The sequence below is a fragment of the Lampetra fluviatilis genome, chromosome 60 (genome assembly GCF_964198595.1).
Source record: "Lampetra fluviatilis chromosome 60, kcLamFluv1.1, whole genome shotgun sequence".
NCBI lineage: Eukaryota > Metazoa > Chordata > Hyperoartia > Petromyzontiformes > Petromyzontidae > Lampetra > Lampetra fluviatilis.
Window position 1 is genome coordinate 8529273 of NC_136334.1, and position 21840 is coordinate 8551112.

The following is a 21840-nucleotide window of genomic DNA, read 5'->3' on the forward strand; positions in this document are numbered from 1 at the left end:
AGAGACCCACAGACTCACACAGAGACCCACAGACTCACACAGAGACCCACAGACTCACACAGAGACCCATAGACTCACGGAGGCAAGCAAGGAATGGAAGAGAATGGGGATGGCTGTGCCCAGCAGCGGGGTGTTACCGGCTGGCAACAACAGCGATAGTAACAACAGCGATAGCAACAACAGCGATAACAGCGATAATAAACACACGTGCATAGTGACAATTATGTTTAGAATCTCTGGCATGTGTTTGGGTTCGCCACACGCGGCACATTCCGCCCGTCACCTGAATTGCTGCCTCGCAGCAGCAGCAGCAGCCCCAGCACGTGTGTGCCCGTGGAAAAAAATATTGGTTTTAATGGATTCTTATCTGCACGGCAGAGCCGGGTAGCGGTTTCACCTCTGTAACCACCAGACAGGGCTTACAGGAAAAGTCGAAAAAAATTAGCCCAGCAGTGGAACAATTTGGTTGAGAATTTATACATTATATACCTCTATATATATGCATACACACACGCACGCGCACATAGGTGCGTGTGCCGCCAGTTCACGCGTTTTCATCACTCCCGTTGCAGGGGCCTCTGGGCGACGCGGCCCTGGGACCCTCGCTGGACGTTTTGGCAGCGGACAAAGCGGTCCAGGGGGGGAGGCAGCGATGGGTTTGTTGCTATGGGGACCGCAGCTGCTGCTCGTCTACCTGAACATCCAAGCAGGTACCGTCCCATGACAACCGAGCGAGAGAATCCCGGTTGTTTGCGTCGACCCCCGATGGACATCCTGACTCCCGCCGCGGGAACGTGGAGTTTTCACCGCTGTGTCAAGGACCGCCGATGGAGATGAGTGCTAGCCCCCACCCCCCGTGACGCCGTTCGAGAAACGAGTGCACACCGTCTGTGTGCCTGTCCCATGCTCCAAGTGTGCCAGTTGAAAAATGGTTCCTGATTACGGAGTTCGTTCGGTGTTTTGCAACAAATGGAAGGCGCTGCTGCTGCTGCTTCTGCCTGCTGTGTTTCATGCACAGCGTGGAGTCATTTCACAGGAGCATGGCAATGTCCCTGTATCTAATTCCTCATTGAGTGATTTGCGAGTGATTTGGTTTTTAATTGAGGCAATGCGCGGGCCCGTTGCATCACGTCGTGACACGCGCACACCGTCAACATAAACTAAACCAGTTGTAAAAAGCAGGTGATTGAAAGATGGGGAACGAACCCGCTTCCCCATGCGGGTGATTTTTTTAATGTGGCAAACTCAATTGAGTTTACACTCGCGGCAAACGTAACCCCTGCCAGCAGAGTCGTGTTCAGTTGCAGTCCAGGTTCTATGGTGGCCTAGAATTCTTAAAATAATGACTCACAATGTACCTGAAAATGACTCGTGGGATTACACACAGCAGCTCCGCTGCCCTTTTACTGCAGAACCTTGGCAGGGACTTCTACTGGACTCGGTGAGGCTTTTCTGAGCAAACTAACGGAATCGTAACGATAATGAATTAAAGTGTCATGGCAACGTCACAACCCCGTTGACGCGTATCGCCGCGTTCTCCTCGGCTGTTCTCCGTGCCCTAGGAGCGACCGCCCTGGGTCCTCTGACTCTGAGCACCAGGGGGGCCGTGCGGAAGGTGGGAGAGGACCTAAACGTGATCTGCAAAGTGGCCAACGAAGATCGCAGGGTCAGCCTGGAGTGGACGCTGAATAAGGTGACAACGTCTCGGCACCGGTACTCGGGCTAACGGTTACATCGGTTAACGGGTTTTCGGGTAACGTTTCGCCTCTCATTCGACTTCACGTTAACATTTAGATTCCCGCTACGTTACGCACGCGGGCGCCAATTTCGGCCAATCCGAGCGCTCGCTAAGTGGGCTGAGCCATGCACTCAGCCAATCAGCGATGCCCATTTATGAGCGTTTAGACCTTGACGAGCTTTGTTTACATTACGTTTTCTTTTGATTTAAAGCTTTCGTGACTGCAGGGATTCATATTCTTGGTTCTTTCGGTAAAGTCACGTAGAAGAGAAATAATAAAATAATACAAATATAAAATTCTCACGACGTTTCGACTGCAACACAAGTAATCATCATCAGGTGTGAAATCCACAGCAAGAAAATTCATTGGATTTCACACCTGATGATGATTGCTTGTGTTGCAGTAGAAACGTCGTGAGAATTGTATTTTATTATGTTTTATTTATATTATTTTATTATTTCCCTTCTACGTGACTTTGCCGAAAGAACCAAGACTATATTACGTGTTCTGTTTTGGCAGTGGAAACCGCTCTCTTGCAGACTTAGTGATTTTTACTAATTTTTTCAACTCATAAGTGAACTTTATTAGCAGTCATTTTGGTTGACAGTAGTTTTCGTGGAACGGATTAAAAGCATTCTCTCGGAGACTACTCTACTCTTGAAGTCATTGCTGCACTTTACAGAGAGCCAGTGCACGGGGGAAAGGAAGAGGAACGATGAAGTCGCACGATTTAGACATGGGGAAAAACCCCGGGCGACTGAGTTGGGAGCAATGTGATCGAATTGTGTGAAAGTGCTGGATGGACCATTGCGTCGCAAGATCCTGTGAGGTGGCGGTGGCTTGGGGAGGCCTTTGTCCAACAGTGGATTGACCGCAGCTGATGATGACCACTTTCTGTACAGAATCATAAATCTTTATTTAGACTGGAGGAGGAATCCGATGAGCTATGAAGCTCTTTCTCACAGAAATCCAGTAGGAGTGGGTCAGCGAGTTACGATAGAATAAAAACCGATAGAAGTGTAAAATAGAGAAATGGTGAGTCAGGGTGAATAAATAAAGGTATATAAGGGCTAATTGCGTAAGTACATTAACTCCTACCGATTCTTCAACAAGCAGTGAATGCAAGCTTGCGCAAGTCAGCATCTTGCAATGTGACGCTGCGATGAATAACTTCAGTAAGCAGGGCGTCACGCTCGAGCTTAGCCAAGTACCCGCCGTGGTCTGCGAGGGGTATTGGACCTCCACACGTGGTTTATTAACACGTAGCCGGCTTTCGCGACCAATATCGCCCATCATAGATGCGTGTTTTGGTTAGATGACGTAAATATAAATGTGTCATTAAGTCCGCCAACACCCGCCACAGCCAATTAGTAAGGTTATGTCACGTGAACAAAACGTGTCAATTCGTCACTAGTTCAGCACTAACCGATGTTGTGGAGAATATAAACCCACAACATTTACAATTCGAGCACTCTGACGTGTCTGGCCTCATCAGTCGACAGGGGGCACTGTGGGGGTTTGTCTACGACCTCGGGCAGAGTAACGCATCCGATGTGGTACAGCTCTGAGTCTGCCGCTGCTGGACGAGGAAGTCCTGACGCTACGCACGTCGTGTAAATCTGCTTGACCATACTTCACCACACTGGTAATTCTGTTTACGTATCGTGTATGCAATTGTATTGTAATTGCATTTGTATTGGGCAATTGTATATTGAGGAGAGCATCACTGGCTCTCATGACGTCGTCGTGAAGTATATGTTGAGGTCAATGCCGGCCACATTGTGCGGTGGGTTTTTAGCAATGGGAGGACAAACGAGGGCGGCAGAATGTAGAAGCTGCACGCGGCAAGGCACCCCGAGTCGGGAGTCGAACCCAGGCGCTTGTTGGTGTGTCGACACGAACGTCGCCGCTGCACCACCACCACCTTGCCGCCATTCTGTAGTTACGTTGCAGGGAATGGCCGATAATGTCCTTTCTCTCTCTCTCTGTCTCTCTCAGCTTCCTCTGAACAAAACCACGGAGTACTCGCACCGCTCCGCTGGCCAGTTCCTCCTCGAGCGGACGCTCGCCCTGGGTCCCCTGCGGGTCGAGGACTCGGGAGAGTACTCGTGCCAGGCGGTGTCCATGACGGCCTCCCTCAACGAGTCCCTTTGGCTTCGCGTGGTCGGTGAGATTTTCTTGCCAGCGCTGGCCGCGCCGAACTCGAGGGCGGCGCCCTACCCGGTGGGAAGCGCCGTACCCGGTGGGAAGCGCCGTACCCGGTGGGAAGCGCCGTACCCGGTGGGAAGCGCCCTACCCGGTGGGAAGCGCCGTACCCGGTGGGAAGCGCCGTACCCGGTGGGAAGCGCCGTACCCGGTGGGAAGCGCCGTACCCGGTGGGAAGCGCCCTACCCGGTGGGAAGCGCCCTACCCGGTGGGAAGCGCCGTACCCGGTGGGAAGCGACCTACCCGGTGGGAAGCGCCGTACCCGGTGGGAAGCGCCGTACCCGGTGGGAAGCGCCGTACCCGGTGGGAAGCGCCGTACCCGGTGGGAAGCGCCGTACCCGGTGGGAAGCGCCGTACCCGGTGGGAAGCGCCGTACCCGGTGGGAAGCGCCGTACCCGGTGGGAAGCGCCGTACCCGGTGGGAAGCGCCGTACCCGGTGGGAAGCGCCCTACCCGGTGGGAAGCGCCCTACCCGGTGGGAAGCGCCCTACCCGGTGGGAAGCGACGTTGGGGGGGGGGGGGTGGACGTGGCCCTGCATTGGCGCCTTTTCCCGCTTGTTCCGGAGTTTCATCGTTCGAATCAGGCAGTCACCCTCGGTGAACATTGCCGCGCGTATTCACCATCAACGTGTTTGCGTCTGCTTTACAGCTGGCGCTAACGACCCCCCTGACGTCATTTAAACGAAACTCTAACAAACACTGTTTATTTTACCAGGTAGGGCCCGAATGAGCTGCACAGATCTGTATAGCTCAAATTTATAGCAGCCAAATGCTCTAAACACGTGACATTGATTCTAAATGTAAAGGTAAAACCGAAGGACTCGGAGAAAACTCAACACGACCACGGGGAGAGAGAACACGCAAACTCCAAATATGCAGGCGTCAGGATTGAACCCACGACCTCCTGCATAGCAGGCGAGGGAGTTAACATCTCCTAGCCACCGCAGCGCCCTTTAAAATGTGTAGGGCGTTGTGTGCCGGCGTCAGGGTCCAAATTTGCATGGGTGGAAAAAGCCCGATTTTTCCAGCGGCAGGCATCGGGTTTTTTCTTTAATACAATTAAACCCGATTTCGGGGAATTAAAACCTGGTTTAATGAATACGAAACTCTGATAGGCTTAGGCTGCTTCCTCGTCGGTGCTGCTATTGTACTCGGGGCCATCGGGCACGGGGTAGTCGTAGAATGCGGCGGGCAGGTTGGTCTTGATGAACACAAGCTTCTCCACAATCGTGGGCGCCAGTGAGTTCCTAAGCTTGGAATGGATGAAGCCCATCGTTGAGAAGTTGGCGAAGTGCGGTTCTGCAATTAGAACCAATTACACCGGATTTTTCACAATCTCAGATGATCGGGTTTAATATAAAAATTACAATTAAACTCGATTGTAAAAAACCCAACTGTGCCACCCTTGCAAATTTGTCACTCGATTAGGGATTTACAAATTAGAGAGGTGGGGCCTTCCCCTACAATTTATCATGGATTTATATATTTTTTACTGTAGTTATTAGTCATGGATAATGTATAAACGTGCAGTATTTACATCGTTTAATTGTAGTATGTAGTGTATAATGTCCTGTATATAATATTTGACATTGAAATCGAGCATTGCTACTTTTTTTGTCACGCACACAAGGCCGATCGCCGGACTGGTTACAGCCAGATAATATTGAAAGCCGGATAATCTCACACCAGATAATTGATCGTCAACTGTATTATCCATGAGAAATGCTGCCCTGATGTCGATGCGACCATCCATCTCCACCTCCTCTCTCTCTTTGGGCGCGCGTGCGCTCAGAGAAAGGTTACGTGGCGCTCAGCGTGGAAGGGCCCTGGGAGCTGCAGCTGAGCGAAGGGGAGACGCTCCAGATGAAGGTCGCCATCGAATCCTACCCTCGCGAGACCCAACGCCAGTGGCTGCGCAATGGCACGGTGATGCTCGACCACGGCCCCGGGGATTTGTGCAACAATGAAACCAGGTGCTGCTGCGCCATCCCACAGACGGGTCGAGGCACGTCTGTGCCAGAGGGTTTTGGTGTTTATGGATTTGCTGAGCGCAGGGCCCCAAAGACCCAAAATGTCAAGTGTATGATTGTTGAACTTCGTTCCCCTGTACGTAGCCGACCGTGCTAATCTGGAGGATGACCGGCGACGAAGCAGCTCCGTCAAAAGTTGTAATAGGCAAGAGGGTAACACGTTTCTTGGGTTGGGCAAAGCTTGTTGTTGTTACAAGAGCTGGGAAAGAGATGTAAACCATCTATTTGTTTAACCAGGTAAGGCACCACTGAGCCATAAAGCACTGTTTTTCATAAGCAACCTGGCCACAAATGATAGCTCAACAAAGTGGCTTATCGTCATCATCATGTGGACATTTATAGCAGCAAATACTGTAAACGCACATGGATTCTAAATATGGATGGAAAAAGACCCGGAAAACGCCAAATATACAACAGGCGTCAGGATCGAACCCACGGCCTTCTGTAATCCAGGCGAGGTAGTGAACGTCTCTCAGCCACCGCGGCGTGGAGTGAGGGTCGTCTCCTCGCGGCGTGCCCACTGACATCGCGCGCATTGGCTACCACCGCCTTGGCTACCACCGCCTTGACTACCACCGCCTTGACTACCACCGCCTTGACTACCACCGCCTTGGCTACCACCGCCTTGGCTACCACCGCCTTGGCTACCACCGCCTTGGCTACCACCGCCTTGGCTACCACCGCCTTGACTACCACCGCCTTGGCTACCACCGCCTTGGCTACCACCGCCTTGGCTACCACCGCCTTGACTACCACCGCCTTGACTACCACCGCCTTGACTACCACCAGGCCCACCCACTGGTTCTGCTGGGCCCTGAGCCCGACTCAGAAGTCTTGGGTACATAATCTTAGGTTTTTTCGGTCAAGTCACGTAGGTAAAACATTAAAATTAATAAAAGTAAAATAAAATAAAAAATCACGACGTTTCGGAGGCAACACAAGCCTCCGTCTTCAGGTGGAACCGTCACAGCCACGACAGCTGTATCAAGTAAAATGTAGAAGTCTTGGGTAGTCTGCGCATGAGGGCTCGGCTCTGGCTTGGCGCAGCAAGAAGGCGAGTGGGAAAACTCACCCGTACCATTCTGGCCCCATTCTAACTCGGCTCGGATTTGCTCATGAAAAAGTGTTATGAGTGACTAACGATTTGATTGGTTCATTCACGTGTAGTGTGTAGCTGCAGGTGTGATGATTGTTTAATTAATTCACCGATTCTCTAATTTATTGATATGTGTAGCTACCATGTGATGGTCGTGTAATTAATTGATTCATGTGTGTAGCTGCACGGCTGATGGTTACAAATGAATTGACTGATGAATGCGTGGAGCAGCAAGGGTGATGGTCATGTAATTAACTGACTGTCTAATTCGCCAATGTGTTGTAGCGACACGTGTGATGGGAGAGTCATTCACCGAGTGTCACCGGAGGATGGAGGTATCTACACGTTCGTCGCGAGGAACGAAGACAACGAGACGTCTGTGGACTTCTTTGTTCACGTTAATGGCAAGGAACAACACAACCCTCTCTGCGATGGCTCCCACCACGGTTGCCGTTCCTCAAGAACGTCGCTCGTTCATGCCTCCACCCGCGTTGAGGGCTCTTGCCATCCACATTTTTCAACGACCACCACACTACAGGTCACGACAAACACAGATTCCCCCGTATAGCCTGTAACAGACTGTTGGGGCAAGTGCTGTTAGCGAGCACCTACGAAGGCCGGAAAGGCACACGAGGGGGTGGGTGGCCAGCACCACGCCCGACCACCTTTGTCACCCAAGTGGCGATGTTTACACACCGCACCAGTACTCATTTGAGGCTGAATCGACCTAGGGGTGACCCAGAAGCAGTTCAAATAATCGTCACTGGTGTTGGCCGTGAGCGGGAATCGAACTCGGGCCATTGGGTTCGTAGCGCAGCGCGCTCACCGCTACACGACAACACACTCATTCACCCTTTCACTCGCCGCACTGCGGGTCGCAACAATCCTTCTTGCGCACGACAACACTTTGGAATTCCCTGGAGGGCTGTGCCCGCTGATGGTGAAATCATATTCGAGGCATTCAATCAAAATCTTGAAGTTTAAAGTGTCGAAGGTAGCAGGCATAGAACTGCTGTCGAGAGAGGAGAGGATGTCTTAACAAGTGCAGCCGCGGTCGAGCGAGCTGCGCAGTAGACAGACTGCAGGCGACAGAAACTGGAAGCTAAAGTGAACCACACTTTGATTCTGACAAGGGCGGAGTGCTACAAAGAGGTTGGAGATGGTTGATGAGTCAGCGATGGGGCGGGGGTGGTCGTTTGCAGGGTTCTGGGGGTCACTTTGCCCAATTTAAGCGAAGGACGGAAAGCACCGAACTGAAAAGAGGCGTTCACAACGTGGGAATTCATCAGTGCAATGATTGGAGGCGCTGGCTGGTAGGGAATCCAGATGCGACGTTTGTGACCGTGAGAGTTTAAGATTAGTTCAGCACCTATTGTAGTTTAAGGGGTGAGAGGGAGAAGTCGTAGAGTGAGTGGCATGATAAGGAATAGACGGGGTTGATTATGACCCTCTAAAAGAGATGCCCTGATGGTGAAGAGATGCTGGTAAATGTAAAAAAAATGTATACATGGGTCTTTATGTAAATATAAATCTATGGGTCTCCATGTGAATCTGCGGTTCTCTTTGTAAATCTTTGGGTCTCTATTTATATCTTTGGGTCTCTTAAAAGTCCTTTCCTCCCCTTTCCCAGGGAGCGGCTTGGAAAGACCGGTTGTGATCCAGAGCGTCTTCAAACTGTCTGGCAAGGGGAACAATTTTGTCGAGGTGACGCTCACCCTCTCGGTGTTCCTCGTCTTCCTCATCTCCCTCTTCATCGTCTTCCTCTACAAACACAACCAGGTGCGACGCCGGAGATTGGTCACCGAGAGTAAAACACCACCAGGTGCGTTAGTGGAGATCGGTACTGAAATCAGAACACGAGCTCCAATTGACATCGTGATAATCATCGCGTCGTGAAATGCAAGCAGGTTAATGACATCACCCATGCCGGCAATCCCGCACTGGAAGCAGTGAGGGTTGGTGGACCACACAGATGTCCACCAGGCTCCACCCTTCCCATGGGTGTTGTTGAGGTGCCCGTACCCTGGCACTCCAGAAGAAAGCAGCACAGCAAGTGCGACTAATCTCCACATATTCCATCTGTTGGGATAGTGTCGCACCCGTGGACATTTCCCAGGTCCTCCTACACGTATGATCACTCATCATTTAAAATACCGAAGGTCAAGTACAATAATGGGAAAGCAGCCAAGGGATGGCACTGAATGCATCTTCCGAGGAGACGGAGCTATGAAGTGAGTTTGTGTGTAGGCGCAGGATTGATTGTGTTATCCCAGGATCGTGAGAGATGGTGACAGTTTGGGGTAGGCTTTCGTCCTGCAGTGGATTGACCATGGCCGAGGGCAGCAACGATGATGATGATAATCGTATTGTGAATTGACATTGCAGAAGCCTCACTACGAGATTCGGTGGAAGATCATCAGCAGTGTGAACGCTGAAACCAACGAGTACATCTACATCGACCCGTCCACCCTGCCCTACGAGCCCGTGCGCTGGGAGCTCGACCCCAGCCTCCTCACTCTGGGTGAGCCCGTCGCCAGCGGTGCAAGCGGACGAGAGAACCAGGTTACAAAGAGGCCCATAGACTTACACAGAGACTCGTAAACTTACATAGAGATCTATAGACTTACACAGAGACATATACTTACATAGAGACCTTATACAGCCTTATATAGATTCAGACTTGCATATAGAGCCATGTAGGCTTACAGACTTAAAGACATAGGCTGACACAGACTTGTACAGATCCATAAATATATACTCACATACATATGCATCATTAGACCATGTATGTATATATAGATACAAAGACAGAGTGTATTTTATATTAGACTTAGGAGGCAACGCATTTTATTAAGTTCCAACACACGGGGCAACGTCCCCTTAACAGAATAACAACGTCGGGTGGTGACCACCCGGCTAACGACACTAGTTACTAGACTAGTTACTAGACTAGTTACTACACTAGTTACTACACTACTACACTAGTTACTACACTAGTTACCACGTAACTGTTGCTATGGACCCGGGACTACAACATCTGCCCGGGTACACGTGCTCGTAGAACAGAGATCGCAGACGAAGGGTTCTTTCCCGGGATGAACAACAACCCCCGCGGTCCCTCTCGAGACCCTGCTGATATTCTCTGTGGGCGTGACCGGCTCCGCCCTTGGCCACGCCCACCTTCTAGCACCCTCGGGAAGGATCTGGGTCCCAATCACGTGACCCCCGCTAGCCCCCTCTGGGGGCCCCTCTGTCCACTTAACCGGTCACGTGCCCTCCCGGGTCAACCAGAGTGTCATGGCCTCACACGACCCGATCCATCGCTCGGCACCCACACACCCTGTCCCGTAGGGTCAGCACGGCACCAACAGCCTGGTGCCATCCAGCGCTATGGTCCAGCGCACACCGTGCCCCTCCAGGGCTGGTACTACACCCACAGCATGGCGACATCCAGCGATGTCACATTAGTCAAAGTTCATGTGTATATATGTATCGTGTTAAGTTGTGGGGAGAGCGGTAGAGTCGCGGTTAGTGCGCTGCGCTACGAACCTGGCGACCCGAGTTCGATTCCCGCTCACGGACAACACCAGTGACCATTATCTGAACCGGTCATGGGTTTCCCCTAGGTCGACTTAGCTTCAAATAGGTACCTGATGTGGCATGTAAATATCACCACTGGGAAGACAAAGGCGGTTGGGCGTGGTGCTGGCCACCCACCTTATCGTGTGCCGTGCCGGCTTTCATAAGTGATACTCGCTTACAGCACTTACCCCATTAGTCTGTTAAGGCAGCACGGGGATCTTCGTATTTAGTATGAAGCGTGCGTGTATATCCGTGAGTGTATTTGTGCGTAGCGCTACGAATCCGGTGACCAGCTGATTCCCGCTCACAGCTAACAACGGTGGTGAATAACTGAATCTGGCTTGGGCCTCCTATAGGTCGACTCAGCCTTTACACGAGTACCTGGGTGCAGTGTGTAAACATAAGAAAGAGTGAGACAAAGGCGGTCGGGGCGTCGTTTGCTAGGCACACCGCCCATCCCGGTTGTGTGCCATGCAGAGGCGCGACTCGCTCCCAGCACGTGTTGTGTACGGCTACACGACGGGCCATGTCTGTGCCTTGTGCAGGGAAGACGATCGGCTGTGGCGAGTTTGGGAAGGTGGTGGAGGCCGAGGCCCACGGGATCCCGCACCAGGGCTCCGTGACCCGCGTGGCCGTCAAGATGCTCAAGCGTGGGTTCCCCTTGACCACCACTTGCATCTCCACGTAATTTACATGGCGCCTTCGCTTTACAAACAATTAACAACGGTACTACAACATGTCCCCGTGTCGTCTTGCCTGCGCAGCCAGGGCACACCATGCGCACAAGGAGGCGCTGATGTCGGAGCTGAAGATCATGAGTCACCTGGGACGCCACCTCAACATCGTCAACCTGCTGGGAGCGTGCACGCGTGAAGGTGCTGACGGGGGGTGACGGGAGTGGATGTTTTTCCCAGGTTGTTGGTAGCCTGGCATAAGCACCTGGCGAGTAGCCACATTCAGGGTGGAATGTTTACACCTGATGTGGTGAGCCGGATGGAAAACAAATTTTCGGGTCGCCTAGCCAGAGAGAAATTTAAGCCCAGCGACGGTGATGATGATATGATATGATGGTGATAAAACTGACTGTTGTGCTCACAGTGATGATGTTGATAGTGATGATGGTTGTGGTTATGAAGATGATAATTATGGTGATGATGATGATGATGATCATAATACTCATGATCATTACTACTATCCTCACCTCCACTATGGTGATGATGACAACGACGATGCTGATTTTAAATGTCTCATTACAGATCCCATTCTGGTTATTACGGAGTACTGCAATTACGGAGATTTGCTGAATTATTTACGGAGAAAGTGGCATATTCTGAACAGTACTGGAAACAACGACGACGCCACCAATTATCAAAACCTGACCATCGCCAGAAGGTTTGCATCTAGCCTGTATGTACGTGTGTGGGTGTGTGTTGAACTTCTTTCGCACTGTACGTAGCCAACCGTGCCAATCGTAGGTGCAGGGGAAGAACTCAACGCAAAAAGCAGCAGTGTTATAAGAAGTTGATCATTGGTTCTTTACCCTTCTATCTGGCAACAAAACTGACTCCTTGTAAAAAGGTGTCAGTTTTGTTGCCAGATAGAAGGGTAAAGAACCAATTATCATATTGTTACTGGCAAATGAGGTTCCCATAGTGTAGATGCTTGCCCCGAGCTCTCATACTCTGATGGTGCATTGTCTTTGAGTTGTGCGCCTTTTGGCGTCATCTGGTCCAACCCATATGAGACTAGGCTCTAAGGAAAGCTGTCTCGGGTGTGGACCAATCAACTTCAAGGACAGTGCACACATTATCAGAGTTATGTTCTTTTGTTTGCATTATGACTGCAGGTATTGCGGTCTATGCAAACATGACTCCTTGTAAAAGGTGTCAGTTTTGTTGCCAGATAGAAGGGTAAAGAACCAATTATCATATTTTTACTGGCAAATGAGGTTCCCATAGTGTTAAAGAAATTAACTTTCAATCGAGACGATTTAAAAGTGCACAGCTCCAGTGGCTTCCTATCAGAAGAGCGTTCCAGACGGCTGCAGAAGCGCATCCGCAAGCGCATCGCGATGTGGTGACCGTCTTTGTTCGATGACCAGCCAGAAGCCACTGCTGTTGCAAAAATGACCGGAGTCCGCATGATAGCCTAGCACCAACCGTGACAATACACATATTCGCATGTGTATGGAGCTTGCTTAAATGCCTCGGCAACTTTTTAAAGGACCTTGCTCCAGATCTCGTCTCAAACATTGAGAAAGGGCATCCCCAGTGGCAACTGTCCCCGTGCGGCATAGCGAATCAGCACCTGCCTGTTAGGCTAACAGCAGGGGGAGATGGTCGCTATGTGCAATGTAATTGTGTAATACCAATTGAGTATTTTATGAATTTGCGGTGTAATGTTTAGAATTTGGTACATTTGGAGCATGACACTAGTACATCATGGCCTACCCTTTTCAAATGATAACAGAGTATCATTAACATCCATCGTGAAGCAGATGGCATGCAATATCGATTAAGGTTAGGGTTATCCGTCACATGATCCCATCCCTAACTCAATGTTTATTAGGGTTAGGGTTATCTTTAGCAGCATGATCCCATCGCTAACGCAATGTCTATTAGGGTTAGGGTTATCTCTCGCAGCATGATCCCATCCCTTACCCTAACCCAATGTCTATTAGGGTTATCCCCAGCAGCATGATCTCATCCCTAACCCTAACCCAATATATATTCACTGCAAACTTCTGGAACAAGTTGGCGAATAGTCCTCATTGCTTTGGTCAATTCACCCGTGCCCGGTGATGTGAGATGAGAGGCGACAGGAGATGAAAACAATTCCCTTTTGTGGATTCAATTAAAAAAGTCGAACATTTCCATTATAATGAATTTACAAAATGAAGGTGAATGGCTGCTGCCCACAGCGATGTAATGGCTCGCGCTTGCAAATCCGGAGGTCGCCAGTTCGATTCCACGTCCGGGCGTGGAAGTGGTATGAATAGGTACAATCACAGTGGTTCGGTGGGTTGCATGTGGTGGGGTAGAGTGTGGGTAACTGCCACATCTTTGTGGCGCTTTGAGATCCTTGATGAAAAGCGCTATATAAATGTAATTATTATCTTCTTACAAAACTTCTGCTGGCCTGTGTAGAATAATAAACGCGAGGTGGCACAGGTGGGGAGCGTGGGTAGCTCGCATGCTCAGCCACCGCACGCCCAAGCAGATTCTGTTTAACCAAATAGAGAGGCCTATATTCGCGTGGCACGGCCTGGAGAAGAGATGGACTGATGCAGTACAGGAGGATACGGAGCTGAGTGGACTTGCCGAAGACTGGTACCACTGGTGTCAAGATCGGCCTCTATGGAGGAGGCTCGTGAAGGATGCTATTGGGCATCAACAAAGGAGGGCAGCGGAGCGATGCTCACAACAACGAGCAGAGCGCAGGATGGATAAAACGCAGCAAGTTAGCATAGTAGGGGGCAAAGGTGGTGCATCTGCCAGTCATCTCAATCAGTCAACCCATGGCACCCCAGGGCTCTGTCCCGTGACCTTCCGCCAGCGGCGAGCCTTCCACACACGCTACACGATGGCTACAGAGTGCACCTAGCTTGGCACAAGCGCTGCGGATGACGTCGCCACCACTTGACGGTGACGAGTGATGTACCGTTGTGGTTTGTAGAATGGAATCGACCCAGGTTGTGGTTGGAATTGAAGAATACAGTCTCAAGGCGGCGCTTATGAATCAAGCGCAGCGAGGATTTCTTCATGGGCACAAAGGTATCGGCGGTACTTTGCATGCACACACTCCCTCCCCGCACCTCCGTGGAGCACGGTTGGCTATGTACGGTGCGAAACAAGTTCAACATACATCATGAGGCCTCCTTTGCCAGTACCCAAATATACTAATAGAGTTTTTCTCCTTTTTTTCTGGAAACAAAACTGCCACCTGTTGCAAGGAATCATGTTAACATTAACCACAACACCATATGAGACTAGGCTCTAAGAAAAGCTGTCTCTGGTGTGGACCAATCAATTTCAAGGACATTGCATAAATTATCAGAGTATCGTTTTTTGTTTGCATTTGACTGCAAGTATTGTGGTTAATGTAAACATGATTCCTTGCAAAAGGTGTCAGTTTTGTTGCCAGAAAAAAAGGGGGAAAAGCGCTATTAGTATAAGTTCAACATACAGTACATACATCTTGTGTAATGCATAAGTCACCTTGAATAGCCCCACCTACACATAAGGTCTATCAATCTTTAGACCCATTGGGCCTTCCAGACTGATTTTGACCCGGCAACTTTTATTCACGAATGGCAAACTCTGGATTGGTTTCACCCCTTCTGTGGAATCATCATCTGAATGAGGTGTACTCAACACATACTGTTGGGTTTCTGCCAGATGTTATTGGTAGGTGCCCTCTCACCGCACTGTGGGGCCATGACAGTCACACAGTAATTTGTAACACTACACCAAATGTGGGCAGGTAGTGGCCTAAATAAAATGACAGTTAATATCGATTATCCGGTGCGCGATTATCCGGTGCGCGATTATCCGGCTGCTGCTTCCAAAATAATCCGGCGGTCCCGGGCCGATCCGGGGAAGCCAGTCTGGTGATCGGCACCGTGTGTGACGAAAAAAGTAGCTACGCTTGATTTCAGTGTTAAATATTACATATGGTACATTACACACACTACATACAACTTAAACGATGACAATACTGCACGTATATACATCACCCTATGCAGAGTCTTCGAGATTGGAGTGGTAAGTATTGTTCAGTAAATAATTATATTTTACAGTAGGATATTTATTTTTGTGTAATTTGTATGTTTATTTATACCAATTTCATATAGTAAACTAATTTAAAAACACAAAAAAATATTCACAACATTTAAAAACATACTATGCAAGAATGTGCAAAAATTTGCTATTTAAATGACCACATAGTGATTGTTAAAAAATTGGGCGCCCCCTTCCCCCCCCCGAAGTCGCCGGATAATCGATGATCTACTATCGATACTCTAGAGTTAGGGCATTTCTGAGTCGTCCGGGCCTCCTTGTGCGCCGCAGGCTGGGACGCGTCGTCGGAAGAGGAGAGAGAAGCGATCGCGAGCGACGACTCCACTCCGTTCGGGGTGGACAACCTCCTGAGCTTCTCGGAGCAGGTCGCGAGCGGTATGGCCTTCCTCGCTCACAAGAACGTGAGTCTTTGAGAGGGGTGACTCAGCAGTCAGCCTCTTTCCTGGGTTAAACGAGTGGTGGGGCGTAATGATAACACGTGATCAGTTTAACCTGTCTCTGTGTCTCTCTGTATGTGTCTCCATGACTGTCTGTCTCTATCTTTACAGGGCCTTGACCATCTTTAAGAACCTCCGGAAATTCACCTGTGTTTCGATTTGACCACGTGCGACTGCGCGTGTTTAACTGTGTCTCTGTGACTGCGCGTGTTTAACTGTGTCTCTGTGACTGTGCGTGTGTAACTGTGTCTCTGTGACTGTGCGTGTGTAACTGTGTCTGTACGTGACCGTGTCTGTGGTGCACGTCTTCGTTGGCCTTTATGTCTGTGTGGGTGGCGAGTGGTCGCTCGGTGGTTAGCTCACTGCGATACGAACCCAATAGCCGGAGTTCGATTCCCGCTCACGGCCAACACCAGTGACAATTATCTGGGCCTCCCCGAGGTGGACTCAGTTTCAAATGAGTACGTGGTGCAGTGCGTAAACATCACTACAGACAAAGGCGGTCAGGCGTGGTCCTGGCCACCCACCCCCTCGTGTACCATGTCGGCCTTTATAGGTGCTCGCTAATAGCACTTGCCCCTACAGTCTGTTAAGGCTACACGGGGGGGGGGATCTTTGTCTTTTTGTCACTGTGTGGGAAAGTATAGCGGGAGTTCGATTCTCGCTCACGGCCAACATTGGTGACAAATATCTGAACTGGTCCCGGCCACACCCTAGATCGACTCGGCCTTAAATTAGTACCTGGTGCGGTGTGCAAACATCTACACTGGGGAGACAAAGGCGGCCGGGCGTGTTGCTGGGCACCCACCCCGTCGTGTGCCGTGGCCGACCTTCACAGGTGCTGCTTGGGAACAGAACTTGCCCCAAGTTTGCTGAAGGCCACACAAGGAATTTTTGTCTTTTTCTAGTGCATCCATCGCGACCTGGCTGCAAGGAATGTGCTCGTAACGCATGGACGCGTCGCCAAGATTTGCGACTTTGGGCTAGCACGGGACGTCCAGACTGATCCCAACTACGTGGTGAAGGGCAATGTGAGTCCTTCACCTTACTTAGCATCATCAGCATCATCAGCAGCATCGCCAATGTCATCACCGTCATCGGTATAGGAAGGCCCATCACTTTAATTGCACTCAATGTAATTTTTTTACTGGTAGGAACCTTCTTCTTGGTTCTTTCGGTAAAGTCACGTAGAAGGGAAGTAATAAAATAATAAAAAAAATAAAACATAATAAAATAAAATAATTCTCACGACGTTTCGGCTACAACGCAAGCAGCCGTCTTCAGGTGAAGAATGAGACACTGCCAAGCTAGGAGCTTATATATAAGCTGGGTTGGAGATGGAACCTCCTGGTTACACCAGCCCACAGGGGATTATTGTGTCCGTCGTGCAGGGAGGGGCTGGGTGGGGAGGGTGGGGCTGGGTGGGGGTGGGATGGGTGGGGCTGGGTGGGGAAGGGCTGGTCACCCCGTGGTGCCCTTATAAAACTCAACGTTTAACCTACTCACGCCGGCTTGTGCCCGCCCTCACAGTCGGGCATATTTGCGGAATACACCACGCCGCCGTTGACCCTGGCCATTGACCGAGCAACCCGACGTTCCTACCAGCTCCCTCCGCAGCAGGAATGTGTTATTTTGCACAGCCCCTAAGAAAACAGAGGGGGGGTGCTGCCACACACGGTGGTGGTGCGATGGCTCCCCCACCCTGGACTTGCAATCCAGAGGGCGGCAATTGGATTAAATCTCCCTGCTCTGCCGACAGTTTAAAATATGGGGCAATTTCACAAATCCCCCCCCCCCCCCCCCGTGTGGTACATTATTTAACCCTTCAGGGTAGTGGAGGGCTACATGACGCTAATTGGCCAGATCAATACGTGGCCTCACGCAAAACCCGTATGACGAATCGTGAAGCATCGCCTTGAACGGAATTTACTGAACGTTATTGTTGTTGTGCTTGTGGCCATGCGGTCATGTCCATCAGGTGCCTCTGCCTGTGAAGTGGATGTCTCCAGAAAGCATGTTCCATGGGCTCTACACGGTGCAGAGCGACGTGTGGTCATACGGCGTGCTGCTGTGGGAAATCTTCTCTTTTGGTGAGACACTTTCACTTGCCACAAGCATGCGGGGCCCTGAGGACAGAACAGATTGTAGTCTCATCAGATCTCAGGAGCTCAGCTTGCAACGCCCAGCCCTGATGGTAACCCGGGGGTACAAATTAATGTGGAGGGACAAATGTTCACTCGTGACGACCAAGACTACGCCTGGCCTCACCGAGTCCGAAGACTTTTAGGTCCTGCCGAGTTTTTTGCAGGAGTAGGGAGGCGATGTAGCTGCTGTGCAGTGCCGGAGAGTAAGCTCATGTGGCCGGTCCACCCTGTCCCCTCCTCCCGCCGGGACAGGCCGGTCGCAATAGCGAACAGAAACACCCTCCACGTCACAACTCCGCAGTTCAATTTCTCAATCCGGAGGTCAGCTCAAATCTAAATTGTGGGCGCTCCCTTGTACTCTACTGTGTACGTGGGGCTCTGGGTCCAATCCCCTGATCACCATTGCATTCACTTAAATCATAATACACGCTCCTGGCTACCCATAGGAAATCAGAGTGCACAATGATACGTGTGATTTATCACAGGCGAGCTCACACCGGCTACACTTACAGCTTAGGGCCTCGCATTGTGAGGGGGGGGGGGCTCTAAATACGAAACAATAGATGCGAGGTTTCGAGTTTTCACATAATTGTTTGAAAAATTAATATTTGTGGGAAAAAAAGACTCTCCAAAGCAGTTATTTCATTTTGATGACAAAAATATACAGGCATCCATAGATGGGGCCTCTTCAGCTTGACAATGGCAGAGGGCCCCAGCAATGCCATCATCCGGATCTGCTGCCGAGTGTCATCCCAATGAAGTAATTTGCAGGTAACTTTTTAGCATTGGGATGCTTGGCCAATACCCAGTTACATTGCGATTGTGTGTTTTTTAGTTATGTGAGCAAACTGGATAACCCATGCAGAACAAAGGCGAGAACGTAGAAAACTCCGCAAAGAAAAGTACCAATCGGATAATGAACCAAGACCCTTCTTGTTGCGAGGGTCAAAGATCACCGCTGTGCCACCCTGCCACCTGAAGCGATAACAGTTCGCTTAGAATTATGATTTGTTTTTATTTGAGTGTGCACATTTACACGCGATGATCTCATCTCAACCATTTGAAAATGGCACCCTCAGTGGCAACTATTCTCTGTGTGGCACACGGTTATTCAGCACCTGACCTGCAAGCGGGCATGATCAGTCTGCTGCTGCGAGGGGACAATGTTTGCTACGAGCAATCCCAATGGAGTGATTCGCAGTGAAGTTTTGTTTTACTTGCCAATTTTGGCCTGTGATGCTGACACACGATGGCTATACTTAATTTTAAATAATGTCTTGGGATCGTTTTTATTTTTGTTGTTGAATTTTATCGAGTAAAGCACGAGCCAGTTGCAGTGCACCACGAGACTCGTCTGATCCGACGACAGGTCATTCGAGTGGTGCATTCACAATGCAAACCGGACCATTTATTATGTGAAGGTGGGAGGCCCGCGGCCCCTCATAAACTGGGGGGGGGAGGGGGGGCGTTGTGACAGGCGTAGAGTTGAGTTGCTGAAATGGATGGGAGGAGGGGGGGGTGTCTTGGGATATGTAACTTCCACACTGAAGCAGACGGAAATGCCTTTCGCGGTTAATGCACACACACGCCACAGTGATAAACCCGGGTGGTGGTTCATGACTGGATTCTAACCACAAATCTCTGCGGCAAGGGGTGATTACGCTGCCGGTGGGCTATGCACAAATCCACATTGTTGTTGTAATTGTATTGCTTGTCAAAATCTGAATCTTTATTTAGACTGGAGATATGTTATGAGCTATGGAAGCAGGGGCAGGTTAGCAACTTTTACAACAATACAAAAAAGGATTAGGAGTGCAAAATAGAGAAAAGGTAAACAAGTCACTAAAAATAGATAAGAATAAATAAAGTTTATAAGCACAAATTGTACAGGTACATGCATTTCTGCGGATTTTTCAACACAATGCAAGCTTGGGCAAGGCAGCAAAACAACAACAATAACAGTCCCAGACCACACCAAGACAACAACACATGGTCCCTCAATAAAATTGCACATTCAAAATTAACAATCGATAACTGGGCGGGTAGAGGTCAACATTATAAATCACACGAGCCATTGTAGTTGTGATCTGCACCACGTCTGTCTTGATAAAGGAGACCTGTGCCTCCTTCTGGGTGTGTGACGTGCCGCTGGGTGTGTGACGTGCATCCTGCTGGGTGTGTGACGTGCGTGGGTGTAGGAGAGGCCCCTTACCCTGGCATGGCAGTCGATGACAAGTTCTACCGCTTGATCTGCGATGGCTACTGCATGCAGCCACCCCCCCGCTGTCCACCGCAAGTGTAAGCCGCCCCCCATACCCCCCACACCAGGTTTTATCCACTGCTGGACTGATGCGTTTCCATTGTCGATGCAGGTGGCTGACGGAGGAGAGTGTGAAGTGTTTGTTGCGTGACATTCTTTGGTTTTAATTGTAGTGATTCAATTAATTGATTGAACAATTGCATAAGGGTGAATTATGTGATATGTGTTATTGGCAATGAGTTGTGCTGGCTGGTTCAGTGTCGATGACACCGCCATTATGAACCCTCTTGGTCTGGAATGTCCGACTTCCAGCCGTACGTGCTGTTGCGACCCACAGACTCCTCACATAGAGACCCACAGACTGCTTCTGTCTCTACGAGATAAACATGACCAGTGTTTCTGCTCTACGTATGGAGATGCGGTGCCATTTAGACGCCGCTGTGTGAATCCATACCGTAGGTATTTTATGCCTTCGTGACCCTCTCCCTACTCACCCCCCTCACCCCCCTCGCCACCTGACTCCCTTCACCCCCCCCCCTCTGTGACGTCATTAACATCATCGGCACTCATCCAACCATTCTGAGAACGAACGCGCACTGGAAGAGGTGAAAGCGCAGTCGGAGCTTGTGCGCGACTCGCCTTCCTCGCACCCTCACCGCAGCCCCCTCCCCCCCTCGCCCCACAGCCGCAAGGTGATGCACCGCTGCTGGAGCTACGCGCCGTTAGAGCGCCCCACGTTTGAGGCGATCCTCACAGAGCTGAGACCGGCCTCCAACGATGACAAGATCGACAAAGGCGAAGAGGTCGACTGGGAGCCGTCGTCCGTTCCGTCCGAGCGCAGCTCCCTCGCTTGCTAGGACCCCCCTCGCTACGCTGTCCACTCTGGGGGTGAATAGTTTTTTATTATTATTTCAAAGATTACCGTGCTACATTTGTTTATTCAGGGAAGTCTCAAACTTTTGCAGGAGAGTCCTGTCCAGCTTTCACAGAAGGGGGCGATATTGCCACGGTGTGTAATCCCTGTTTAAGTAATTTGCAAGTAATATCTTGTTATTGTTATTTTTTTAAAGCTGAGAACCCTGAGAAAACGTGTGCACAACAGGGCAAGAACATGCAAAGTCTACAAACTCTCACTTACACGCAAAGACTAAGATCCCCCCATGTAACAGACTGTTGGGGTAAGTGCTGTTTATGAGTACTTGTGCAGGCCAGCACAGCATACGGGGTTTGTCTCTTCCAGTGCTGATGTTTTCACAATGTACCAAGTACTCATTTTGGCGTTGGCCGTGAGCAGGAATCAAACCGGGATTGCTGGGTTCATAGTGCAGCACGCTGACCGCTGCACTAATGCTCCCCATAAACATCGGCAACATAAACAAACAACAGCTCGTACAAATACAAGAACCCCGCCCCTATAAGGTACATTGTGTTGTTTCGCATTTACGTTGTCGATCAATTAGGGAACTGTTTACTTATAAATATGTTTTGCACATATGCATTTTTAAAACGATTGATCAAATGTTTCAACTAGGAGCGCACGTGCTAAAAA

General features: G+C 50.1%; 1 protein-coding gene across 1 annotated transcript; it reads left to right on the forward strand.

The window, feature by feature from the left end:
• The first annotated feature begins 652 nt into the window (after nt 1–652).
• Nucleotides 653–21211, forward strand: LOC144950972 (mast/stem cell growth factor receptor Kit-like). The gene is made up of 16 exons (XM_078881160.1): nt 653–710; nt 1563–1693; nt 3738–3906; nt 5736–5916; nt 7355–7473; nt 8700–8848; nt 9455–9590; nt 11197–11301; nt 11416–11526; nt 11908–12043; nt 14327–14424; nt 15721–15851; nt 16796–16918; nt 17866–17977; nt 20230–20329; nt 20977–21211. The coding sequence occupies exons 1-16, from the start codon at nt 653–655 to the stop codon at nt 21146–21148; spliced, it is 2031 nt and encodes a 676-aa protein (XP_078737286.1). The 3' UTR covers nt 21149–21211.
• The last annotated feature ends 629 nt before the right edge of the window (nt 21212–21840 follow it).